Raw genomic sequence first — 24,241 nt, forward strand, 5'->3', positions numbered from 1 at the left:
TTGTTTTCAAGATTTGAGAGGAGGTAGTACCGGAGGAGTGGATGGAGGGTACCGTGTGCCGCATCTACAAGCAGGATTGCAGGAACTACCGTCCAATCACACTGCTGAACGCCGCCTTCAAGGTCTTCTATGCGGTTTTCCGGATAAGCTGACACGGTTGGTCAACTATGGATTGGGTGATGTGCGTAGCTCAAATTTCGGGTATTCCCTCGAATCACGAAGAGGGTTACGACAGAGTGACAGACTATCGTTCTTGTTATTAAATATCGCTCTAGAAGTCTAGAAGATGTAATAGGAAGGGCGGGTATCGACACGAGTGGCTTTGACATCGTAGCAAGAGTTTTCGAGAAGATGACGGAAGAGTACAATAAATTGAAGGGTTAAATCGGACGATTTGGGCTGGCCATAAAGGTTTCAAAAACTAAGTAAATGTGAGGAAGGGGAGATTCGAGAGATTGAAATTCGAGGTTGTAGACGATTTCATGTACCTGGGCTTACTGGTAACTGCTGATAACATCAGAAGAGAAATTGGGTTGTTTAGCTATATCAGTTTTTATATCATCTGAAAGATCTGCCTTTTTAAAAAGTAAAACGTGGTTCAAAAAAATTTTCTATCGTTGTCCTTTGCTTTTCAAATCACGATTTAAAACTGCTCGAAATCTGCTCAAAATCGCTACAATGACAGTTCGCCCATGAACCAACTGTCATTGTAGCGATTTAGAGCGAATTTTTATTCTTCATTTAAAAATCGAAGGATAATGATATAAAATTTGAAAAAATCACGTTTTGCTAAGAAAATTACACTCTTTCAGATGATATATAAAAATCAGAAATTCGTGAATAGCTAAACAACCCAATTCGTCGACACCTTATTGCAGAAAATCGTGCCTAGTTCGGACTCCAGAGAACGCTCTGTCCGAATAAAATTCGCCGTGGCACGAAGTTGACCATTTACGAAACACTGATAAGACCGGTAGTCCTCTATGGCCGCGAAACTTGGACCATGCTCGTGGAGGACTAATGCGCCCCCTGGAGGTTTCCAAACGGAGAGTGCAGCGGGGTAGTGCAGATGGAAGATGGATCATGACGAAGGCGGATGAACCACAAATTGCATTATCTGCTGGGAGAATCACATCGTCCAAATGGCAAAAATCAGGAGACCAGGGTGGGCTGGGCATGCCGTAAGGATGTCGGACGCCAGTCGGTGGAAATGGTTCTTGATAACGATCCGACAGGAACGAGGCGACTAGGCGCGCAAGGTGGCTCGATCGAGTGGAAGACGACCTGCCGGGTCTCCGTAGAAGACATGGCTGGCGAGCTGCAGCCATGGACCGAACTGAATGAAGACGACTTCTTCGAACAGTAAGGTACGATAAGATAAGCATATTGGTAAAGGAATTTCTGTAATGAGGAATTTCTTTGTCAGCAATTCTAAACAAAACAGCTTATGGTTTATTTTTATTGTTTTATTTAAAACTATATAACAGTATATACAATAGGCTGAACGATATTTTTATGCATACAAAATTATTCGAATAAAGTAATAGCAATATAAACCAACTAAACTCTGACTGTAAAGTTCTACTTTGGATCCTGTATCGCATTAATCCTACACCACCGCCGGGTGGTGACGTTGGACTTCATTGTATTTTGCTTGTGATGAATGGGAGTACTATTTATTTACAGCTGGCTTGGAGACGACCCTACACGTTCTACAGTGATATCATAATCGTGTTGCTGTTATTTATTTTCTAGGTTACTTTAAATTTGTCTTTATTGATTTGCTATGTTTGATACTTTATCTTTCCAGTTTACTTTTTCGCATTTTTTTTTTCATTCGTGTGTTTGTTGTTTTTTTCGTCAACTTGTAACTAATTACGCTAAATAAACACGTAAATAGAAGAAAATGTTTCATTTTGCCGGAACCTAGTTGTTGCGATATATACCAGTATAAAATTTTCTTTTAATTTTTATAACACTCGTAAGAAATTGGTCATTGGTTTTATAGCTGTTCTTCTGTGTTCTTGCTTCGTTCTGTTGTAATGTTGCATTTGTTAAGTCGTTTGTTTTTTTTTCTTCGATTTTCTATGATGCCTTAATTTATGCCGGGATTTTCCATTTACACTATAAAGGATTGAACTTGTTTGAGAGTATGATTTGTTTATATTTAGAGGTTTTTTGTAGGTTATTAGCTAAATAAATGGAATAGATGTTTAGGGAAAAAACGAATTTTAGATACTTGCCTAGTTGGGAGGTTGTGTATAAAACAGCTAAACAGAGTATTTTGATAACTACATTTGTTACATGCTTGTTGCTTAGAATCCTTTTCAGGTTATAGAAGATCCGAACGAGTTCTCAACATGGTTAGATTTCGTGTAACGTATTTTCGCACTGGTTTCCGCTATTCGAATAGCTTATGATATAACTATCGTGTAATTTCTAAAAATATCAGCCATATTGAAAACGTTTAGTTTATATCCAATTCAACTTGTTCCATATATAAATAAGTTAAAATTTTGTATATGTTTTTAAAATTTGAGAAATGTTAAACGAACTTTCGAAAGTTATACTTTCACCTCAATATATCGATCAGAATTATTTGTGTGGATTCTTCTTCTATATATAAGTTTATAATCTAATTTAAATGTTTAAGGCTACTTTATCGAATTTGATGAAAATCTCAGTAGATCTATAATTTACTACACTGTATTCGAAAAAAAGGGGACCTCCAACTGATTTAGATATATACTGGAACATTCTGCTGAGAAAATGCATGAAAAAGCATTGTTTTATATTTAAAAATCAAATTTGAAAGAACCGACATCAGGGTTTTACTAATGTATCATTAATACCTTAATTAGTGATCGAAAGGTAACATTCAAATGTTTTGAAACCATAACTGAAGCAGGTGAAGTTTCAACTATTGAATGATAAAAATATAGTGCTTTCCTGTGATGTTATGCCCATTTGTCAGCGCTGTTTGTTTTGTTTCTGGGTTGTTGGATAAGCGAAGTGAAATAATTGTTCCGGATTCGTGTTCCTGGGTATTCGATTCTTCTATTAAAGCTTCGAATATTTCAGGTTTTATGATATAACGGTAAACATGACAGATGATCATTCGACAACGTTGGGAAAGTTCCAGGTAGAATAAGTTCGGCTCTTCGTTTTGTGCTGGTTATATGCTTAGAATTTGCCTAACGATTACGTTCTACTATGTCTACGAATAACTTAGCTTAATCAATATCTCATCTTTTATTTCAGGAACGACCTAGTTTTTTCCTCCCGTGGAGACTTGAACGGTGGTTCAACTTTTTTCTTCGAAACTGCAGAGTATGAAGTAAGTTTGCGTTAATTTGCAAATAATAAATTTAAGCGTACGCTAAAATAAGTCTAACTCGCAAATTGACGTTTTCTTTGTGTGTATTTTGATTCCGATTGTTATAGTGAAGACAGTCTTCGTTTTGAAGTTATGATTTGTGACTGAACGTCATAAAATAATGTCACAATTTCGGCTGTATCTGGTCTTTTGCAAATGATTAAAACTGATGATTTTTTGCAGGATATTCATTGGTAACATTTTATTGGTTAAAAATTGGTAAAATCTGATGACTTTGCACAGCTGCCCCGCACTTCTAGTTATAGTTGACCCTCCGTTCAAACTCCAAAGAGAATAGTTTCCTCAGTTACGTTATTTAAAGCAATTTTACCAAGACTTTTGTTCGTTTCTTCTCCTATTATTTATAGAAATAATGATCTTCTCTTTTGCAGTTGGTTTAGCTTTTTACATATTTTTTTTGGTTGTGGTAATAGTAATTTGTTTCGTTCAGCAATGTTATGCTCTTTAATGCCTTCATGCTAGTGGTATTATCAATGGAGTTCAGCAGAAACCGGTGTTTATTAGCGAATGGTATATACTCAACAGTACAAGTTTTGGCCATACGTTTGTAGTTTAACGCAGCAGTGTGGTTGAAAATTATAATATCAACGTTGTGCTATTTTCCTACCCTTTCGGTTGTAGTACATTTTCGACGATTTCTTGGCCTTTCATTTTTGCTTGCATACATTCATGTTTCCAATACCGTTGGAAAACCTTTCGTGATGCAGTGACAGTAACACCATTCTTAAGTACACTATATCTTGATTTAGATTTTTTTTGTTCAGAAATTTCTTGGAAAATGTTAACCTTAAGTTTTACCCTAGTTTATCTAAAATCTTGCAAAAACTATCGTTTTTATTTTGGAGAGTATAACGTTCCGGCAACTGAAATCTTTGTTGGTCCGCTTCTGGTATGTGCGGATTTAGCTTCGAATTCGACCATCGGAATGTGGCCCACCACGGACTCTAAGCCTACTCAGCATGCACAGCCTGCTAGGTTTTTCTTCATGTATGTGTATGTCGGCATATCCTGCTCATATTTAAAGGAGATTAAATTTTAGTTTCGCGTTAGGATTTAAGTAAGTAGCGGGGATAGAGGAAGCGTTCAAGAGCAGAGATAATGCTTACAGGTGCAGAAGCACTGTGGAAGAAAGCTAGGACGCAATTTTGGTTAGGTGGGTTTGTCGAAAATCAGACTTCATCGTAATATGCATTGAAAAGAAGTTATCGTTAGAGTGGATTTCACAAGGCACTTTAAATCAGAGAATACAGAGAGATAGCAATGTGTTTTGAAAAAATCGAGCGAAAACAGTTTCACTCAGGAAAATAGCAAAACATACCGTGTTAGTGTTGAAGTGGGAAAGAAACCGTTCACGTGTTTCGCTACAAAAAACTCGAGCTTTCTAAGGTACGCTACAGCATCATGTAGTTTTCGCTAATCTACAGCATTCTTTTAGCGGCGGTTCATGATATCAATCCACGCTGGTTAAAATATTCTACAAAATATCACAATAATGTGGTGTATTTTAGCAATAAACTATCATCATACTTTTCGAGAGGTCCACGCTAATAGAAATTCGATTTCTCTTACAGTGAGCGAAGTGTTTGCTTATTTTGTTTGGCTCGTAAGTTAGGAGATGTCACTGTTTGTTTTTTCATCATCATTTTTAAGCGGAGTTGAAATTATCGTTATTTCAAATTAGGCATTCGAGGCGATTCGTACACTTGTTGTTACAAATGGTTGATATGGAATTCAGTGAAGGACTGAATTTGATCAATATATTTTATAGCTTGGAAAGGCAGCATATACTCAATGAGACGTTTATAATGTCAATTTATGAGAGAAGATAGCTTCTTGATTATAAGAGTTTTGTCCTTCGACATAGGCTCTACGTTTCAAAGCTGATTTAATCGAATTATACTGGATTGATCAATTTCAAAAACGGTCAGTTATTCGAGCTTTCGATAGAACTTCTGAACTGTTGTAAGCATCACGAAAACCGAACGACAATTTTGTTGTTGTATAGATCTTGTTGTTGGGTTGATGGTTATGCCAAAAAAGCACTAATGTCCAAAATAGTAATTCTGTTGAAAATTGTTCACTGCTCACCGGATGAAGATCGAGAATGCTATAAGATAATGCGGTTTGCATTGGTCTTTTTCAAGCATATTAGCAAAAAACACAAGAAATATTATACGAATTTTTTATATAACGTCAACTGCTTCTACGCCAGTTTATCACATATGTACACATAAATAATTTCGTTTGGGTGAGTCGTTTTTTGAGTAATTTGGATTTAATTTTTATTGTTTTGGGTATTGTATTTTACCTATTCAAAAAATACAAAAACGCGGAAATAAAAGAAACGAGAAAAGTTTTTGCAGCCTGAAGAAGAATGCGTTTTTTTTATTTTAGATTCGATGTTTTCGCAAAGGAACTTTCAGAGAAAGGCAGGCTAAAGCAATGCACACCAGAGATACTCGAAACAGGCTCCAGGATGAAGTTTCAAAGTGTTTGAGTATGTTATTTCCTAAATAGCAAATTATAAGACGAAATTTTTATTCTTCATTGAGGCTAAAGAGTTTTCAAATTGTAGTCGTTAGCGAATGTGACGACGAGTTAATTTTAAGATTATGGTAATAATCATATTTAGACTTTAGACTTTAGACTGTTTCCCAGAAATCGGGAGTCGAAATCTTGGACTTTAAAATGGCACACGCAGAAGTTCAAGTCTTGTACAATCAATGTGTCTTCCCGATTCGCACAAATTTTGCACTGAAATCGCACAATAATTGTGGGAAATGTTGTACAGTTGTACTGTGAATACATTGACATAGGTTAAAATCAGAAAGCGATGGGAAAAAAATCACCTCTAGCGATTTTGAATACATATAAAGCAAGCCCAAGGCCTGAAACATGCTGAACGCCAACGCGAGCGATCGGGCGAGACTCTTGTCGTAGGGTAATGAGCAGCCGTATGTGGAGCTGGTCAATAACCTACGGCAAGAATCTCGCCCGATCGCTCGTGTTAACGTTCAGCATGTTTCAGGCCTAAGATGCGTCGACATCGTCGTCAGTATGCGAATAACAAAGAATCGGTGTTGGTGCACTCTTTTTGCTTTTTTATCTACGTTATATTCGCAGCTCAAAAAAGTCTTTTTTTACGCTATCCCATACAAATTTGGGACGCATCCCCCTTGTAAAAAGGATCTTACTGTAGTCTCTTCCTCCACACTTTCCCTCTCACCGCACCACACCTCTGCTGCTGCTCAGGCGACATGATATTCTCCTGTTTGCTATCCTTACTTTCCCACCGGCCGGCGTATGGAGAAACAAGCACAACGAGCGAATCGCATGACACCAAAGGAAACTTTTAAAGTGTAGGTAGTAGTTTGGAGCTGCCAAATACATTGAAAAAACGCTAGCGCATGATTTGCGTTATGCCCAACACGCAATCATTGTACTGGTTCCTAACTACATCAACAATTGCGCTAAAAATGCACAATTTTGTACTGGTTTCGCACCATCCAACTTTTGCGTGCTTGCGAAGTCAGTTTCTGGCCTCTGGGCGTCATTTTGGTTCCGCAAATATTTATATTGGATGGTTTTCCAGTCACCGGAAGTCGTCATCTTAGAATTCAAAATGGTGTCTGAGGTCGATTAGTGGCTTCAATGCATCATTACGATTCCGATTACGATTACGATGAATTCCCAGGTTGGTTGGTATTTGGTCACTTTCGGCTGTTTTTCAGAAACCGGAAGTCGCCGTCTTGGATTTCAAAATGGCATTTAGAGACAACTTATGGTTTTTTATTTATATAAAACCCCTACCTCACGAAAGAAGGAGGGGTGTCGAACCACCACGGACATATTTATTACGTCTAAAAACATTCAACTGCCGAATTTGGTTGTATTTGCTTGATTGGTTCTCGAGTTGTGCGAAATTTGTGTTTCATTTGTATGGGACCCCTCCCTTTCAGAAAAAGGATGGGTCTCGAACTATCTTAGTAACCTTTCCCGGCCTTTAAAACCCGTAAATATAAAATTTTACACCGATCGGTTCAGTAGTTTCCGAGCCTATATGGATCAGGCAGACCGACAGACAGACACAGCTCCATTCTTATATGTTTAGATTACCCTAGATTCGTTGATTTTTTTCTCAAAGCTTTCGATAGTTTAGAATTTTGAATTCTTTCTTCCTTTCCTTTTTTTCGATTGCTTATGAAAATCTGATTGGTAAAAGTCTGGATACGTGTAACTTGAGACCCTCCTGTCCAGCAACTCCTTTCCAGAAATGTTAGAATTATTTCGTGTAATTCCGTAGATTTTACGATTTCTAGGCATCTCGACGGATTTACCCACATAGTGTACATCCGCAGAACTACGGGACAATCCATAGATTTGCCAAGTCAGCTCCTATCCCAACCTCCACAAGGTACCGAATGGGATACGAGTAACCCTCCACGGAGCAGGTATAAATGGTCCAGGGATAAGTATCTGGATTCCAATGGGTCGTTGGCCTACAGTGTTTCAGACCGAAATATTTGCGTTTCATGAGTGTGCACAAGTCTGTTTGGTGAGGAAATACAGGCATGGCTAACACATATGCATCTTTTCTGATAGCCAAGCAGCACTTAACGCACTAAAAGCCTTCACATGTACCTCTAAGCAAGTATGGGAGTGCATCCATTCACTGAAACGACTGTCAGAAAGGAACCAAATATGGTTATACTGGGTTCCTGGTCACTGCGGAGCGGAAGGCAATGAAAAAGCCGATACGTGAGCTAGACAGGGGTCATGTACTGGTTTTATTGGCTCAGAACCGTTCTTTGAGGTGTCACCAAGCGCCTCGAAAGCAGAATTGAAAACCTGGGATCATCGGACAATACAAGAGAACTGCATTTGCCCAGTAAGGCTACGCCAGTCGAAACGTTTTATAAAACCAAGCGTGAAGAAAAGTCGGCAATTGCTCAGTTTAAATAAAAAGAAACTAAATACAATTACAGGACTATTTATAGGACACTGTCCAAGTAAGCATCACCTAGAACAAATTGGTCAGTCAAATGACGAAATTTGTCGTCTCCGCGCGTTCGAATGTGAAATCGCAGAGCATTTGCTCTGCCACTAAAACAAAGCTTTGGTGCTACATTCCGATTCAGAACTCGACCTTCTGTTAATTATCCACGGACTTCGCAGCCAACTGTTCAGTGTACAGGACAATTGCGGGGCTAGCTCTACGATTCTACTGACACTAACAGTCACTCCCGAACCGAGACTCGAACCTACGACGAGAGGCTTGTTAGGCCAGCATCGTACCTCGAGACCAGGTGGGAGGCTCTGCCAATCACTTCCATCAATAGTGATATGGCTGCCACGAGTACCTAGACTGAAGAAGAGGTATACCACAAAAGATCAAAATATTGGTCGCAGTGGTCCAAATCTTACAAAAAAAACCTTGGCGGCTGTATCCATATGTTGGGGGCCGCTTACAGTAGCGTCTGGCCCGCAGCGGGCTGCTGAGTCATGGAAATGCTGTATTCTGCCAGCTACACCTAATATAGCAGCCTCATCAGCAGGGTGTAGGTATCGCGACCCTGGTAGGCTTCGAACACGGAATCAGAAAATGGTAAAAGATTGAAAAATGGGGACTTGGAACGTCCGATCTCTAAATGAACCGGCGCGAGCTGGCTTGAACTACCGCGGCAGGGAGTCGATTCAGGAGGTTCGATGGCCAAACTCCGCAGAAAGGGAATTCCGTGCAGTAGATCTTATTGCACCTCTTTTAAGTACCACATCTAACGGTGGCGGCAAAACAGCAGAACGGGGCGTCGGTTTCGTAATGTTCAGAAATCAGAAAACAAGAGTCATCCGATGGAGGCCCGTAAATGACCGTCGTATATGCGTGTTGAGGATTAAGAGATTAAGGATTAAAAGAGACCGTTAACGGAATTCTTCGTCGGTATATATTAGGCTGGTTTTCGACAGGGGCGATCCACATCGGATCAAATTTTTACCCTGCGACAGATCCTTGATATGTTCTGGGAGTATAACTTGCAGACTAACCATCTGTTTGTAGATTTCTAAGCGATATACGACTCAGTGAAAAAAACTAACTGTTGCAGATTATGCTGAAATCTCGGTCTCCTTACGAAACTAATTAAGCTGATTCGTATGACGCTGGGGGGATCCAAATCATGCGTACGAATAGCTGGCGAGACATTAGTCGCGTATGTAACGTTAGATGGACTAAAGCAGCGGGATGCGCTCTCCAAAATACTTTTCAACATCGCCCTCGAAGGTGCAGTACAAAAATTTAGTTTTGCAGATGTCATCGATATCATCGGTATCGACCATAGGGTCGTGGAGAAGGCCTTCAGGCCTTTAAAGAGGGAAACGGCGAAGTTGGGACTCAGCGTTAACTCTGCCAAAACAAAGTACGTGTGTCATGATTTGCCATACCCCTGATGAACCACCTTATGATTACCAATCTATACCATAACCAACTCTATGCTTAGTGAAGAGAAAAGGCAAAATAAATGTCATTCGTTGTTATAAACTAGCACGTGTGGGACGCTTTTATTGGCGACGAGCGGATTAGTAATCCCGCGTTAAAAATAAATGCATATTTTCCGGTTGGCGACGCTGTAATCGTGGCAGAGTTCCTGTTGTGACGCTATGAAAACACCATACGAAGAGGAGGAAAGATCCGGATAGGCGTTCCCAATTGGGGCTCACCAGTGAAGTTACACACACACATTGCTACGTTTTCGCAGAGGAAAACGTTGACGTACACTTACTTCTGCTACGGTGTACGTTTTGCTGTTTGCTATCACTGTTGTGTTAGTTACCTTCAAGTGTGTCGTGTACACCAGGGAACACATAATGACATCCGAAGGAAATGTTGCTACACGAAGTGCTGCTATTCCACCCAGTTTTGCGGTCGAGACATTTGATAAAAATAAATCGAAGTGGTCTCGTTGGGTGAAGAGATTCGAGGGGGCGCTTCTAATTTTCGGAATACCTGAGGCGAATCGAAAGAATATGTTACTCCATTTCATGGGCGCAGAAACATACGACGTACTATGCGATAATTTATTTCCAACCGAACCTGAAAACAAAACATATAACGAAATAGTCACACTTCTTGGGGAATACTTCGACCCAAAGCCACTAGAGATGGTAGAGTTGTGGAAATTTAATAAGCGAATGCAGCGAGAAGGGGAATCTATCGCCGAATTCATTACAGCACTGCAGCGGGAGGTGAAGTATTGCGAGTTTGGTGAATATCTTCCGAAAGGACTGCGAAATCAGTTAGTTTTCGGCCTGCAAAATCATCGTATTCGCACCCGGTTGATTGAGGAGAAGAATTTGACCTTCGACAAGGCTAAGCAGATTGCACTATCGATGGAGGCTTCCGGCGAGGGGGCCGAATTACTGAATCAACGTATGCAAGACGTCAACTTGATGGACCGTAACTCCCAATCACGACGAGATACTGCAGCAGTTACCGCTGCTAAGAAGGTAACTAACCCTACTAACAAGTGTTTTTGTTTTCGGTGCGGTAGTGAGGTACACTTGGCAGACAAGTGTGAACATAAAAATAAAGTTTGTAGTTTGTGCAAGAAGGTAGGCCATCTAAAGAGAGTATGTCTCAGCACCAATGAACCGCATAAACAAAAATTTAAAAGCAAGAACAAATCGAAGAAATATTCGACCAATCTGTTAAATGATAGTGTCGATTCAGAACTGGAATGCACAGATAACGATCAGGTTTACGTTGTTGACGTATGTAAGATTGAAAATGACTCCAAAGATTTATCTAAAATTTTCCTCAAGGTTGGTGAATCACTGGTCCAGTTTAAAGTGGACAGTGGTTCCCCCGTATCTTTAATTAGTAGTACTGACATGACAAAATACTTGACTGACATGAAGATACAACCAACGGACACTGAATTGCGAAGCTACTGCGGGAACAAAATTGAAGTGCTTGGTGTTGTGGAACCAAAGATCGTTTACAAAGGTCGAACAAACAAGTTGCGTTTGTTCGTGGTCAACTCTAAGCAGCACCCGTTGCTGGGGCGTGAGTGGATGCGAGAGCTACACTTAGACTGGAATAAGATTTTGAGGGGCTCTGTTAGTTCGGTGGACAAGATCACCTTGCGCACACCTCCAACCGGCGTGGTTAAACAATTATTTGAAGAATTTTCGACAGTCTTCGAGGAATCAATGGGTAATATTGAGGGAATACAAGCTGCGTTGCATCTTAAGAAAGATTCGAAACCAGTGTTTCTTAAAGCACGTTCTTTACCATTTTCAATTCGCGATACAGTGGAGTGCGAAATTCACAAGATGGTGGAAAGCGAGGTTCTCGTAAAAGTGAACCGCAGCGAGTGTACAACACCGATCGTACCAGTAATGAAATCGGCTAATAGAGTTCGCTTATGTGGCGACTATAAACTGACGGTGAATAAGTTTTTGCTAGTAGATGAGCATCCTCTACCTACAATAAACGAAATGTTTTCAAACATGGCTGGTGGTGACAAATTTACCAAACTGGACTTAGCACAAGCTTACTTACAAATGACAGTTCGGTCAGACGATCAACCAATGCTGACATTAAATACCCATCTTGGCCTGTACCAACCGACTAGGTTGATGTACGGGGTTGCTTCCGCACCTGCCATTTTTCAGCGAGAAATTTCACAAATTCTTCAAGGAATACCTGGTGTGACGGTATTCCTGGATGATGTCAAAATTACTGGTCCAAACGACGAAGTCCATCTGTGTCGTTTGCGGGAAGTCTTGGAAAGATTCCATGAACACAACATGCGTGTGAATGTAACCAAATGTGAGTTCTTTGCTGACAGTATCGAATATTGTGGATACACCATTGATCGCCATGGAGTACACAAGATGCAACCAAAGGTAGAAGCATTACAGAAGATGCCACGTCCGCAAAATCGGGAACAAGTTCGTGCATTCTTAGGACTACGCTAGATTCATGAAGAACTTGAGTACGAAGCTGTATCCATTAATCAATCTACTGAAGGACAAAACGCCATTTGTGTGGACCGATGATTGTGAACAAGCTTTCTTATGGGTTAAGGTTGAGATGCAATGGGATCGCGTGCTAGTCCACTACGACGTTAATTTACCGCTGATGTTAGCCACTGACGCATCGCCATACGGAGTTGGAGCGGTATTGAGCCACATTTACCCGGATGGCGGTGAGCGACCAATTCAATACGCTTCACAGACACTGAATACTACTCAACAAAACTACAGCCAGGTAGATAAGGAAGCATATGCAATTATTTTTGGTGTTAAAAAATTCCACCAGTACCTTTTCGGACGGAAGTTTATCTTGGTAACGGATAACAAACCTGTTGTACAGATCTTTTCGCCAAATAAAGGACTACCAACACTTTCTGCGCGGCGTATGCAACACTATGCCGTGTTTCTTGAGTCTTTCGATTTCGAAATTCGCTACCGTGCTTCGAAGAATCATGGAAATGCTGACGGGATGTCACGCTTACCTGTTACCGACCGAAGTAATCGCCACCAAGTGGAGGAAGTCGACATTGTGCAAATCAATCAGATTGAAACACTTCCAGTGAACGCGCAAGAGCTTGGAGAGTTAACAAGCAGAGACAAGAGTGTAAGGGAACTGATTCAAGGACTGAAAACTGGAAGAGCCGTTGAAGGTCGTTTAAGATTCGGCATTGATCAGAACGAGTTCAGTATGCATGGCGAATGCTTAATGAGAGGTATCCGGGTTTATATTCCTTTTCCGTTGCGCGACCGTGTTTTGAAAGAGCTGCATTGTGGTCATTTCGGTGTTTCACGTATGAAATCTCTCGCGAGATCGTATTGTTGGTGGGAAAATATTGACAAGCATATTGAGGAAACAACTCGAAACTGTACAGCTTGTGCTCGTGTTAGAGCAAACCCTCGTAAGGTCGCGGTACACTGTTGGGAACGACCTTCAGAACCATTTCAAAGAATTCATGCAGACTTCGCTGGACCATTCATGGGGCTGAACTTCTTAATTATAGTTGACGCACATAGTAAATGGCCTGAAGTGAAGATTATACCGGATATGACCACGGAGACAACCATCGAAAGAATGAGGGAATATTTCGCCACTTTTGGACTTCCGTCGGTCTTGGTAACTGATCGAGGTACTCAGTTCACATCGGAATGCTTTCAAAACTTCCTAAAGAAGAACGAGATAGTACATAAAATGGGAGCCCCATACCACCCTGCTACGAATGGGCAAGCGGAACGTTATGTCCAAACGTTCAAGGATAAAATCAAGGCATTAAAGTGTCCACGTTCCGAGATTCATGTTGAGCTACAAAAAATACTAATGGCATATCGAAGAACGGTGCATCCTTCTACAGGAAAAAGTCCTTCAATGTTAGTGTTCGGAAGGTAGCTCAAGTCGAGGATTGATCTAATGATACCGAGAGGGGATAAACCAAACTATCTCCGAGGGGGAGAGGAAGCGGTGCGCTCGTTCACAATCAATGATAGAGTAGCTGCTCGAGATTTCTTATCGATTTCCGAGAAATGGCGGTTTGGTAAGGTTGCCGGAAAGATAGGAAGACTCCATTACATGATCGAATTAGATGACGGAAGAATGTGGAAACGACATATTGACCAGCTGAAACCAGGACCCGCGAATCAAACTGCGCAACCGAAAACAGAACTTGACACAGATTCAACTATAGTTTCTGACGACTTCGACGAAGACGCTTATTCTACAAGAGACTTTGGACGCTGTGGACCAACAACACCTTGCAGTACTATAGGGGGGACTGCTGAAGCAGGTTTAGACTCAAACGGCAAACGGAACGCCCAACCCAAAACAAATGTCGAAATTGCTCCCGATAGTGTTCGTCGATCGATCCGCGAGCGGCGACCTCCGCGTAGGCTGAATCTATAAAGTTGTGACTAACTTACTTACTCTAGTAAATTAAGCAGAATTCTCTCCCAGGGGGAAGAACTGTCATGATTTGCCATACCCCTGATGAACCACCTTATGATTACCAATCTATACCATAACCAACTCTATGCTTAGTGAAGAGAAAAGGCAAAATAAATGTCATTCGTTGTTATAAACTAGCACGTGTGGGACGCTTTTATTGATTCTTGTGATTTGGCCAATCCCTGCGATTATAATAACGTGGTAGTTGGCAGGGATCGTGGGAATTCCGGAACAACGAGTTGCAGCTGCGAACAGGGCTTTACACAGACTATGTAACCAGCTAAGGTCCCGTAGTTTGTGAATTCACACAAAACTAGCGCTGTATAGGACGCTGATCCTGCCGGTGGCCCTTACGGACATGAAGCATGGACGCTGATTGACGAGTGCTCGGAGTTTTTTCTTCAGCAGAAAACCGAGAAGAGACCGTCGACTCCGTGGTAGGCGTAGCACTCGGTGGATGTGTTCGGTGGAAGAGAATGCACGATCTGTTGGTGTACGAGGAGACTGGAGAACGGCTGCCCAAGACAGACATCTATAATTAGTTCGGCCCTAGACCGTCGGCCAACAAAGTAACCAAGTCGGAAAACAGACAAGGAAATGGAATTGCTCACAGAATGTGAACAATTGAAATCGAGTTTTGAAATTTTAATTTTGAGTTTTTTCATGAAGATTTTTTGTTTAAGTTTTTAAAGAATATCGTAAACCATTGGAAGCGTAGAAAACTCTCTGTAATGCACCTAGAAATTTTACATAATTGCTACAATTTTAACTTCTATTTACTGAGGTTTGATGTCTGAGTCAGTTTATTTCTTACAAACTTTCATCCTCTGTATGTTTTGTATTGAAACGTTGAAACCAAAGACAAAAGCTAAAGCAGAAATAAGCAATTGTCCGGAAAGTGCATGGTTTATCAAACACTACGAATCACGCATTCTTCAAAAGGCTCGTATATGTAGCATTTGGGCAAAAGGCAAAGGTTATAAGACCAAACTGGAAAGTTATTAATGTATACACAAGATGAATTATGCTGGCCTACATGTTAGTACGCAATAAGCCAATTGCACGATTGAAAAATGGTTAGATTCCTGCAAATGTGTAAATTGTCATAGGGATGTTCAAACTCTAATAAACTAAAATAACCACAAACGATAATGGCGAACTGAGAACGCAGTTCATTAAGGCATTTTTCAGAAGTGCAGTTACAAATCAATATTGCAATAGCAATTTCAATTAACAATAATTTGGTTCGTGTATTATCAAGATGAAGTTTGAAAAACAGAAGATGAAGTTTGTAGAGGTTGCCGCGTTACTTTATGATGTTACGATTTTCGCTACGTTATTGCTATTGGTAGTAACTCCACTTCCACAAAGTGCCTAATCCATTAAGTCCACTATCTGCCACCATCGTTAGTGGGAATTCGGATACAGTACTCTATTGTGTGTGATTCAATGAGGTCGCATGGTCATCCGATTATTTATTTATCAAAGGCCTATCGACGTCCAAAACATATAGAATAATCAGTTATGATTCTCCTGTCGTGAATTTGACGTGGGTCGATAAAATTTTTTTGAATTTTGCGATTGGCAGTATTAAGGTAAGTGGTCGTTGGGTGTAACACTACTGTGGCAACGCCTCTGTAGTGCAGTTGCTATTTCATTAATTTACTCACCCAACGTCCTCCAGATAGATACCAGTTTAGTCGGCCCATAGTATCCGGCAAACTGAATGTTCTAGTTGTATCAACTACATTGAATCCCATTAAATGGGGGTATGGTCATCAAACCTGGGAGTCCGGCGGTTTCGTTAAACGGTAGGCAATCGTTTATGCTTTGTATTGAAAAATATTATTGCTCGAAATGACTCATGCTATAGACTGCACGTCTCTAATTAGTAAATTCTCGAATGTTAAACCAATGTCTCCTCTCCCTCTGTGTTAGAGTTAGTCCGGGGCTTGCTGTAAGAACAAAAAATTTGAATTGCAAAACATCTTCTCGTCTCGATTCGCATTCGCCAAGAAAAACTTGCACTTAGCGGCGAACCAAACTGGCTGAATTCAAGCAGTGAAGCAATAAATAGTATGTTTTGTGAGAAATAATTGCCACGGAAAAAAATTTGAAGTTTAAACTTTAAATCTGTAACGGGTTCACGTGCTGTTTTGCAACACGAACTAATAATTCGATAACGGGAAAGTAGTGATAAAAAGCATCAACTCGCATGCCAATTGCCTTGTAATCCATTTTTCAGCAGTTTTCTTCATTAAATAGCTTCTACTTCCTCGATTTTTGCTGTTGTTAGATTCGGAGTTTCGTATTACTATGTCTTTTGTCGACTCATTCTTATGTTACACTCATTCATTTCTTTCAAAAATAAGTGCTTCTGCGTGTTGCAATTGATCTCAATAAATACAGAGTAATACAGAGTACTTATTTTGTGGAAAAGTGTCCCAAACTCTTTTTTTGGGGTTGTGCTAAAAACTCGTCAGTATCAAATCAACGGCTAAAAATTTTAAACAAAATTACTACGTTTACTACAGGCGCTTATTAGAACGAATTTTCCCCTACTTTGCTTTGAACAGAATAATTGTAATTCACGCTACACTACAATGAAAGAGTTTCTACGTTTACAACTCCCCATTACTGTCAGCTGGGGGACGCTTAACTATATGTCTGTTTTTTTTTAAGCTGGTGTTTGCCCCTATCCATGGTGTGACGGCTATGCTATCGGATTTCCCTTATCGGTAAATTTTAATTATAACCATTAATCGCTAAATAGTCTTTTTAACAATTTCATCTAAACCATCCATTCTATTCACGCTTACTAATCATCGTCATCATCATCATAATCGCTTTTTTCACTGTCATTCTCATTATTATATTCGTGTAGTTTGGTATATCGTAGATCTGTACAAAGTTATAGCACGCAGCATCGATGCACGTTCACTTGATAGCCGCCTTGGCCTCACCGGATATTCGTCAGTGGGCCGCTATCAAAGGTAGACACTATTCGGTCAGTATAGTATTCTCGTCTGGCGGAATCGGTCATGCCAATTTTGTCAATTTGTGGCCCAATGTGTGGCATCGTCGTTTTGCGCTAGGAGCTAGAAACGCGTCGCTCGTTCCCGCTGTTTGGTGAATTTGCTAATACTAGACGTCGATGTGGGGGTGTTGATGACGTTGGAGATATTGGAATTCGAGTTGTTGGAAAATGAAATTAGGGAGATAGAATTCAAACTACTGGGTTCGATTCAGCTAGTTGACTTGTGCGTGGCCGTTTGCATGTCCGCGGTCGCAGACGACTGGTTGGCGATGGAATGCAACAGGGTCGATGAAGCCGTCGTCGCTGGTGCGGGAATGAGCGTTTCCGGGACCAGGTGTGGCGTTCTACTAGAGATTGGTGGGAGAATGGGACTTGCTGGCCAAGGATAGGCTGGTGTCGACGACGACGGTACACTCCTAAAAGAGAAACTGGTTTACGAAATATGATGAGAACTAAACACCGAACATCGACTCGGAAGCGGGCGGAGGGGGTGACGAACACGGGTCTGTAATGAGTTGGCTTATTTTTCGTGGGTTCGTAATATTTTTTTTGGTAGGGTACTTGAGTAGCGTTAGTACTGCGTTAGTTCGATCAGGTCTGTTTCGTTTGGTAGTAGTTCTACATTGGTCAATATATGCGGATGCGGCTTCTACGAGAATAGGAAATTATTGCGGCATGCTTCACGGTACCTGGAGTGCGGCAGCATCATTGGGGAACCCAGTGGCGGAGCCGGGGTGGGCAAACCGGACGATGAACCCGTTACTGCCGCGTCCGGATGTAGGAAGTTTCTCCTCTGATCCATGCGCTCCTGGTGCTGGGTTAGGCAGCGCGTCAAAACTTCCGGAAGATTTTCGATTTGTGTCTGAAAAGTGGCAGCACCCATTTTTTCCATGATAATTTAAGTTTGAATCAATGTTTACCGTACCTGAATAGCTTGTAACTTATCCTCTAGGCTGTTAATTCGTTCTTCCAACGTATCTTGACGAGTCGACATATCAGAAACTATCTCATACACAGTGTTTTGAGTCTATAGTATTTTACAATTTGGGTAAGAATGGAATGCAAACAACAAATATTTTCTAATTTACCTTTGCCATGTCTGTTATAGTGTTGGCGTTATCCATCAGTTTTCGTTGGTCCATTTTTACCTTACGTAACCTGAAAAACGAAACGAATTATTTCGATTTGGTTTTCTTAGTTCTCCATCGGTTGCGGGTGTATGAGTGCCAAGGCTTCAAGCACTGTGAAAAATACCATTTTTGCTTTGGCTATTTTTAATTGTAATGAAGTTTTATCAATATGTTGGGTCCTACCGAGGGTTACATTTACCAATTACCCTAATAAGAACGAGATTTAAAAAGTAGGAGGGTGGTATCCAAGACACGATCGCAAAGTTGACGTAGGACTACGATATTTTTATATTTCATTTTATATTTGATTTGAGCACATTTTATTCTTGGCACGGTTCGATTTTGACAAACATGTGCCTAAAACGAGCGATTATGTTTAATCATATTTTTGTATTTACTTGTTTTTTTTTTACCAATTTAACGCATTCCCGGTGGGTGATGCCGTATGGCATCACCTGACATCTAAACTTTGATTGTGGCTTAACAATTATACTTGCAGTTTTGAACGACAAAACTATTAAATACGGTTAGAAAACAAATCGATCTACAATATGAAATACAGTTTGTGTTAATTGTGCATGTAGTTGCTGAGTAATGCGAGTTTGAAGGTCGTTTTTTGAGGTAAAATCTGATTTCTCTCCGCCGGGAATGGGTTAAGCTCAACATTTAAGGTCGTCATATGCCACTTAAAAAGTAGAAAAAGTCATGAAAAGAGAGCTGTTTATTTTTGGCATGGTGCTTTTGGTGTGCTTTCAAAATCAAACAGGGGTATGTATTTTGTTTATTTATTTTCAGCAGTCTATCTCTTTTTTATCAGTAGGCAGAACTAGAGAAAAGTTTTTTTATTTTCAAGATGTCAAAGAACTGCGAAGATTCCTTATTTGAAAGTCATCTGTCTGTTATCTTGAAAAATAAACCGGGCTAGAGTGATAAACAACACTAGCTTCACCAATTAAGGTGTGCATAGTGTTGTTTGACTACAAGTAAGGTTATGGAAGGTAATATTTTCTTGATGTTGATGCAAAAAAATTTGATTTAAAGAATACAAATATAATTGTGAGAACCCTAATATCAAGATGAAATGAATTTGGTTTTTCTATATACCGCAACCGCGGGATTATCATATTGAATTAAATTCGTTTAGTTAGAAAAATATTATCATCAGTACAGCTCGTTAAACTACCTGTTCAAAGATCTGTAGATCTATTGTCTTTCAAAAACTCTAATTTAGTTATTTAAATAAAGTTTTAGTTTTTTAAATAAATCTGCGAAAAACAGAGTGTAGAACTCAAAAATAAACAACAAATTTTATCTGTACAATGCACCAAATTTATATACTTTGCTATCTGCCTCTACCGACACGTACAGAATTTTATTGTCCCTGGTAGCACAGCGTAATATGTGACACCTTCTAATATTTGCTTCTTTACGAAACGAAAAGATGCAGAATACGATTCAAAAGGCAATTCGATTGTCTTACAGATCGCAACACGATACCCACGCGTTAGAACAACACGCCCCTCTGTGCATCGATAGCGACAATGTAGTCTTCACTCGGCTTGGCTGCACACAAATGAATAACGAGTTCTACTGCACTAATAGACGACGAGTGAAAAGTTTATTCATAGATAGCCCGGTGCGGTACTGTTGCCTGTGGCAGCATGTTTCCTTCAAGACATCAGTTTTAATAACATTATAACAGCAGATCGTTACGAACTTTCTGAAAAAGCTTCACCTTCAAGACATCAAAATAGTCTAGGCTCAAGGAAGCAAACATTAGTTGACCTTTTGGGACGGGGAGATTATGTCAATTTTTTTTTTGCCACTGATATAGAAGATATCGCAGCCGGCAGTTGGTGTCTACTCATGGAGTCTGTGCTAGGTGTACTTGCATATGATTGGTATATTATTCGTGAAAATTCGACATTGAAACTTTTATTCAATTTTCACTACTAAGCAATGAAGTGATAATGATAACTAAACTATTAAAAAATTGTCCATCATTTTATCAATCTTACGACATGTTGACTATTGTGATCCATCATGTGGTTACATCATTATTACCGTTTGAAATCTTTCATTCCAACGTCACACCTCGGTTTTAATTTCCGCAGAATGTATCCCTATATAACGTATAACGTCCGATCTCTCAATGAACCGGCGCGGGCTGGCTTGCTTGCTCGAGAACTACAGCGGCAGGGAGTCGAAGTCGCAGCGATTCAGGAGGTTCGGTGGCCTAATTCCGGAGAAAGGGAATTCCGTGCAGTAGATCCTATTGCACGCACTTCTTTCAAGTACCACATCTACTACAGTGGCGGCAAAGCAGCGGAACGGGGCGTCGGTTTCGTAGTGCTGGAAAATCAGAAAACAAGAGTCATCCGGTGGAGGCCCGTAGATGACCGGTTATGCGTGTTGAGGATTAAGGGCAAATTCTTCAACTACAGTTTAATCAACACCTACGCACCGACAAACGACAAATCCGATTAAGTCAAAGATTAATTCTATGACAAGCTTGAGCGAATCTATGACGAGTTGCCAAAACACGACGTAAAAGTCGTCATCGGGGACGCAAACGCACAGGTTGGGAGGGAGGAATTCTTCCGTCCGGTCATTGGAAGGCATAGCCTCCACTCGTCAACTAATGAAAACGGCCTAAGGCTGATAAACTTTGCCGCGGCCAGAGGAATGGCCATATGTAGCTCCTATTTTCCACGTTTGAATATTCGGAAACACACCTGGAGGCATCCAATTGGAGAAGCCTGCTCCCAGATCGATCACGTACTGATTGACGGTCGGCACTTTTCGGATGTTACTGATGTTAGGTCTTTTCGGGGACCAAACATTGACTCTGACCATTATCTCGTCGTTTGTAAGATCCGCACACGGTTGTCGAACGTGCTGAAATCTCGCACAGAGAGGACGACGCGTTTCAACATTCAGCGGTTGAAAGCTGATGGCGTGGCAGCAGAATACGCCAGAGAGCTGGATCAACGGATCGCAGAACAGCAGGAGGAAGGAGTGGGAGACATAAATGGGCTGTGGAGCAGTATTCACGGCGCCATCGAAACGACTGCGAGAGAGGTGGTAGGTACGACGCGTGGAAGACAGCTTAACGGCTGGTTCGATGCCGAGTGCCAGAGAGCGACAGATGAGAAGAACCGTGCCAGGGGCCGCATGCTCGCTGCGGCTACGCGTCAGAACAGAGAGAGGTACAGGGTGGCAAGAGCTGCCGAAAATAGAACCCACCGTCGGAAGAAGCGCGAGTACGAGGAGCAGGTGCTCGCCAGCGCAGAGGACAGCTATGCTGAAAACGACGTGCGGAGATTCTATAGAACTGTCAACAGAGTCAGAAGCAGGAATTTCCCTGTGCCGGTCATGTGTAATGACAAGGACGGAAACCTGTTTACTGATAAACCGACGGTTGCAGCCAGGTGGAAGGAGCATTTTCAGGCGCTATTGAACGGTGAGGAGCCGGATAAGCAGAGCAGGAACAGGATGACGATTATGAGTGACCAGACTGAAATCTCGCTCGCACAAAGAAGAGACAGTGTGCTTTGCGCTACAAGTCTCGTTCCTCATTCAGTCGCTTCGTGCTGTGTGCAGCGTGCGAGCGAGAAAACTAACCATTCGTACGAGCCATGTCTCGTCGCATGGGAATTTATTTTGCGACGTACACGAAGATATCTCGTCTCTCAACTTAACGAGTGCGGTGCATGGGCGTCGCGTATTGAGACAGCTTGCGTGCAAATTCTCGTGAGCTCGTCTCGCGAGCTTGCCTCGCATGTTGCTTTGCGCAAATGGTGCGAGAAGGAAATTGATTTTGCGCAGAAGGAAACAGGCAGGGGATTTTATGTTTTTTTCATTTACGCTATAACACAGCATGCATCAAAACACCGTTAGAATTATCAATGATATAACCTAGTTCATTTATTTATCAATTCAAAATTCTATGATTAATTCATCCGACTTTTGTTAACATGAATTAAGAACGTTTTGTTACTATACTTATTATGCTAACGGTACGAAAACGAGTATTATTTTTCTTTTCACCGGATGCAGAGTGTTACGTTGGTTAACAGAAGTGTTCCTTTAGTCGGTTTAGATGTCATTGACTATCTTATGATAGAACTCTGTTTTGTAGTTCTAAAGATAAAAAATGTGGTTTGAAATTACAACATAAGTTTTTCGGGAGTTAAAAATAGTAAAACCATTGAAATTGTTTATATTTTCTAGTACATGTTGATGTTGGATAGAATTTTCGAATTGAGTACACTAAAGTCGCTTTTTATGCGGGGGATACATGCCGCGTAAAAAACCGCGTAAACTCTGGAATCCGCGTAAAAAACCCGCGTAAACTCTGCAATCCGAGTGAAGAGGAACCGAAATCCGCAGGAAAAAAAATACCGCGTAAATTCCGGAATCCACGTAAAAAAACCGCGTAAAAGCGACCTTAGTGTATAGATATTGCAAATCAGGTTCTGAAGGTTCGTGATAATCTGATCGTTGTAATATAGTTTTGTGAATTCTTCCGATTAATACACCTTCAGAAGGGTCTGACGGCATATATCGTATGTAGGTACGGTAGGCAGCCTATACACCAGAGAGACGCAGAGACACTCACCGTTAAGGCAACTGTCAACATCAAAACGGATAACGGCAATGCAAAATTATACAGCTCGCCCGTTTTGATGTTGATAGTTTCCTCAACGGTGAGTGCTTTGTCATTTCTCTAATATACAGTTTCACTAAGGTACAGTACGGGCGTCTCGCTCAGTTCGTAAAGCGATAAGACAACGTGTGGTGCGCCGCAGTCTCTTACCGAAGAAAAAAAAGAAAAGAAACCTCTCGTCGTTTCAGCGCGTGTACAGAAAGTCTGTGTACACGAGAAAGTCTCACGAGCTGTAGCGCACGAGCTGTATCAAGTATGTACAGTACGGGCGTCTCGCTCAGTTCGTAGTGCGATGAAACATCGCCTTGCGCATCGCAATCCGAACCGAAAGAGAAGCGAAAGAGCAACCTGCAAATTGCATGTGACGTGTCTCGTCTCGTCGCACATGCATGGAAATTCTACGAGCGAGAGAAAGATTTCTCTCGTCGCTTGAAAAAAAAAAGCGCGTGCACGGGAAGTCTGTGAGTGACGAACAAGCTGTGGAGCCACCAACACAGGAGGAGGTGAAAAAGGCGATTAGTGAGCTGAAAAACGGCAAGGCCGCTGGGAAGGACGGTATCCCGGCCGAACTTATGAAAGCGGGAAGCGAGCAGCTGTACTATGCGATCCACCAGATAATCCTAAGGATCTGGGTGGATGAACAAATGCCGAACGACTGGTTGGAAGGCCTCATATGCCCTATCTATAAGAAGGGCCATCGATTGGATTGTGGCTACTATCGATGGATAACATTGCTCAACTCCGCATATAAAGTGCTCTCCTGTATCCTGTTCTTCAGATTGAGACCGTTAACGGAATCCTTTGTTGGCGAATACCAGGCTGGTTTTCGACAAGGGCGTTCCACGACGGATCAAATTTTCACCCTGCGACAGATCCTCGATACCGACTTACTGACTCACCATCTGTTTATGGACTTCAGGGCGGCATACGACTCAGTGAAAAGAAACGAGCTGTGGCAGATCATGCTGGAACACGGTTTCCCTACGAAACTAATAAAGCTGAGTCGTATGACACTGGAGGGATCAAAATCGTGCGTGCG

The 24,241-nt window shown here is 41.2% G+C and overlaps 1 protein-coding gene across 16 annotated transcripts in view; it reads right to left on the reverse strand.

The window, feature by feature from the left end:
- Positions 1–1,451: 1,451 nt before the first annotated feature.
- The window catches only part of LOC129725340 (small conductance calcium-activated potassium channel protein), a 355,723-nt gene continuing 332,933 nt past the window's right edge, over positions 1,452–24,241 (reverse strand). For 11 of the 16 annotated variants that reach the window (XM_055681026.1, XM_055681027.1, XM_055681030.1 and 8 more), the window contains 4 exons: positions 18,492–18,561; positions 18,329–18,430; positions 18,093–18,265; positions 1,452–17,831 (listed from right to left, as the gene is read on the reverse strand). In XM_055681026.1, the coding sequence (XP_055537001.1) occupies positions 17,612–17,831; positions 18,093–18,265; positions 18,329–18,430; positions 18,492–18,561 (565 nt within the window). In that variant the 3' untranslated portion in view covers positions 1,452–17,611. The remainder of the gene's footprint in view (positions 17,832–18,092; positions 18,266–18,328; positions 18,431–18,491; positions 18,562–24,241) is intronic. The other 5 variants (XM_055681023.1, XM_055681021.1, XR_008728076.1 and 2 more) reach the window with 4 other exon arrangements.

Source organism: Wyeomyia smithii, chromosome 2 (genome assembly GCF_029784165.1).
Source record: "Wyeomyia smithii strain HCP4-BCI-WySm-NY-G18 chromosome 2, ASM2978416v1, whole genome shotgun sequence".
NCBI lineage: Eukaryota > Metazoa > Arthropoda > Insecta > Diptera > Culicidae > Wyeomyia > Wyeomyia smithii.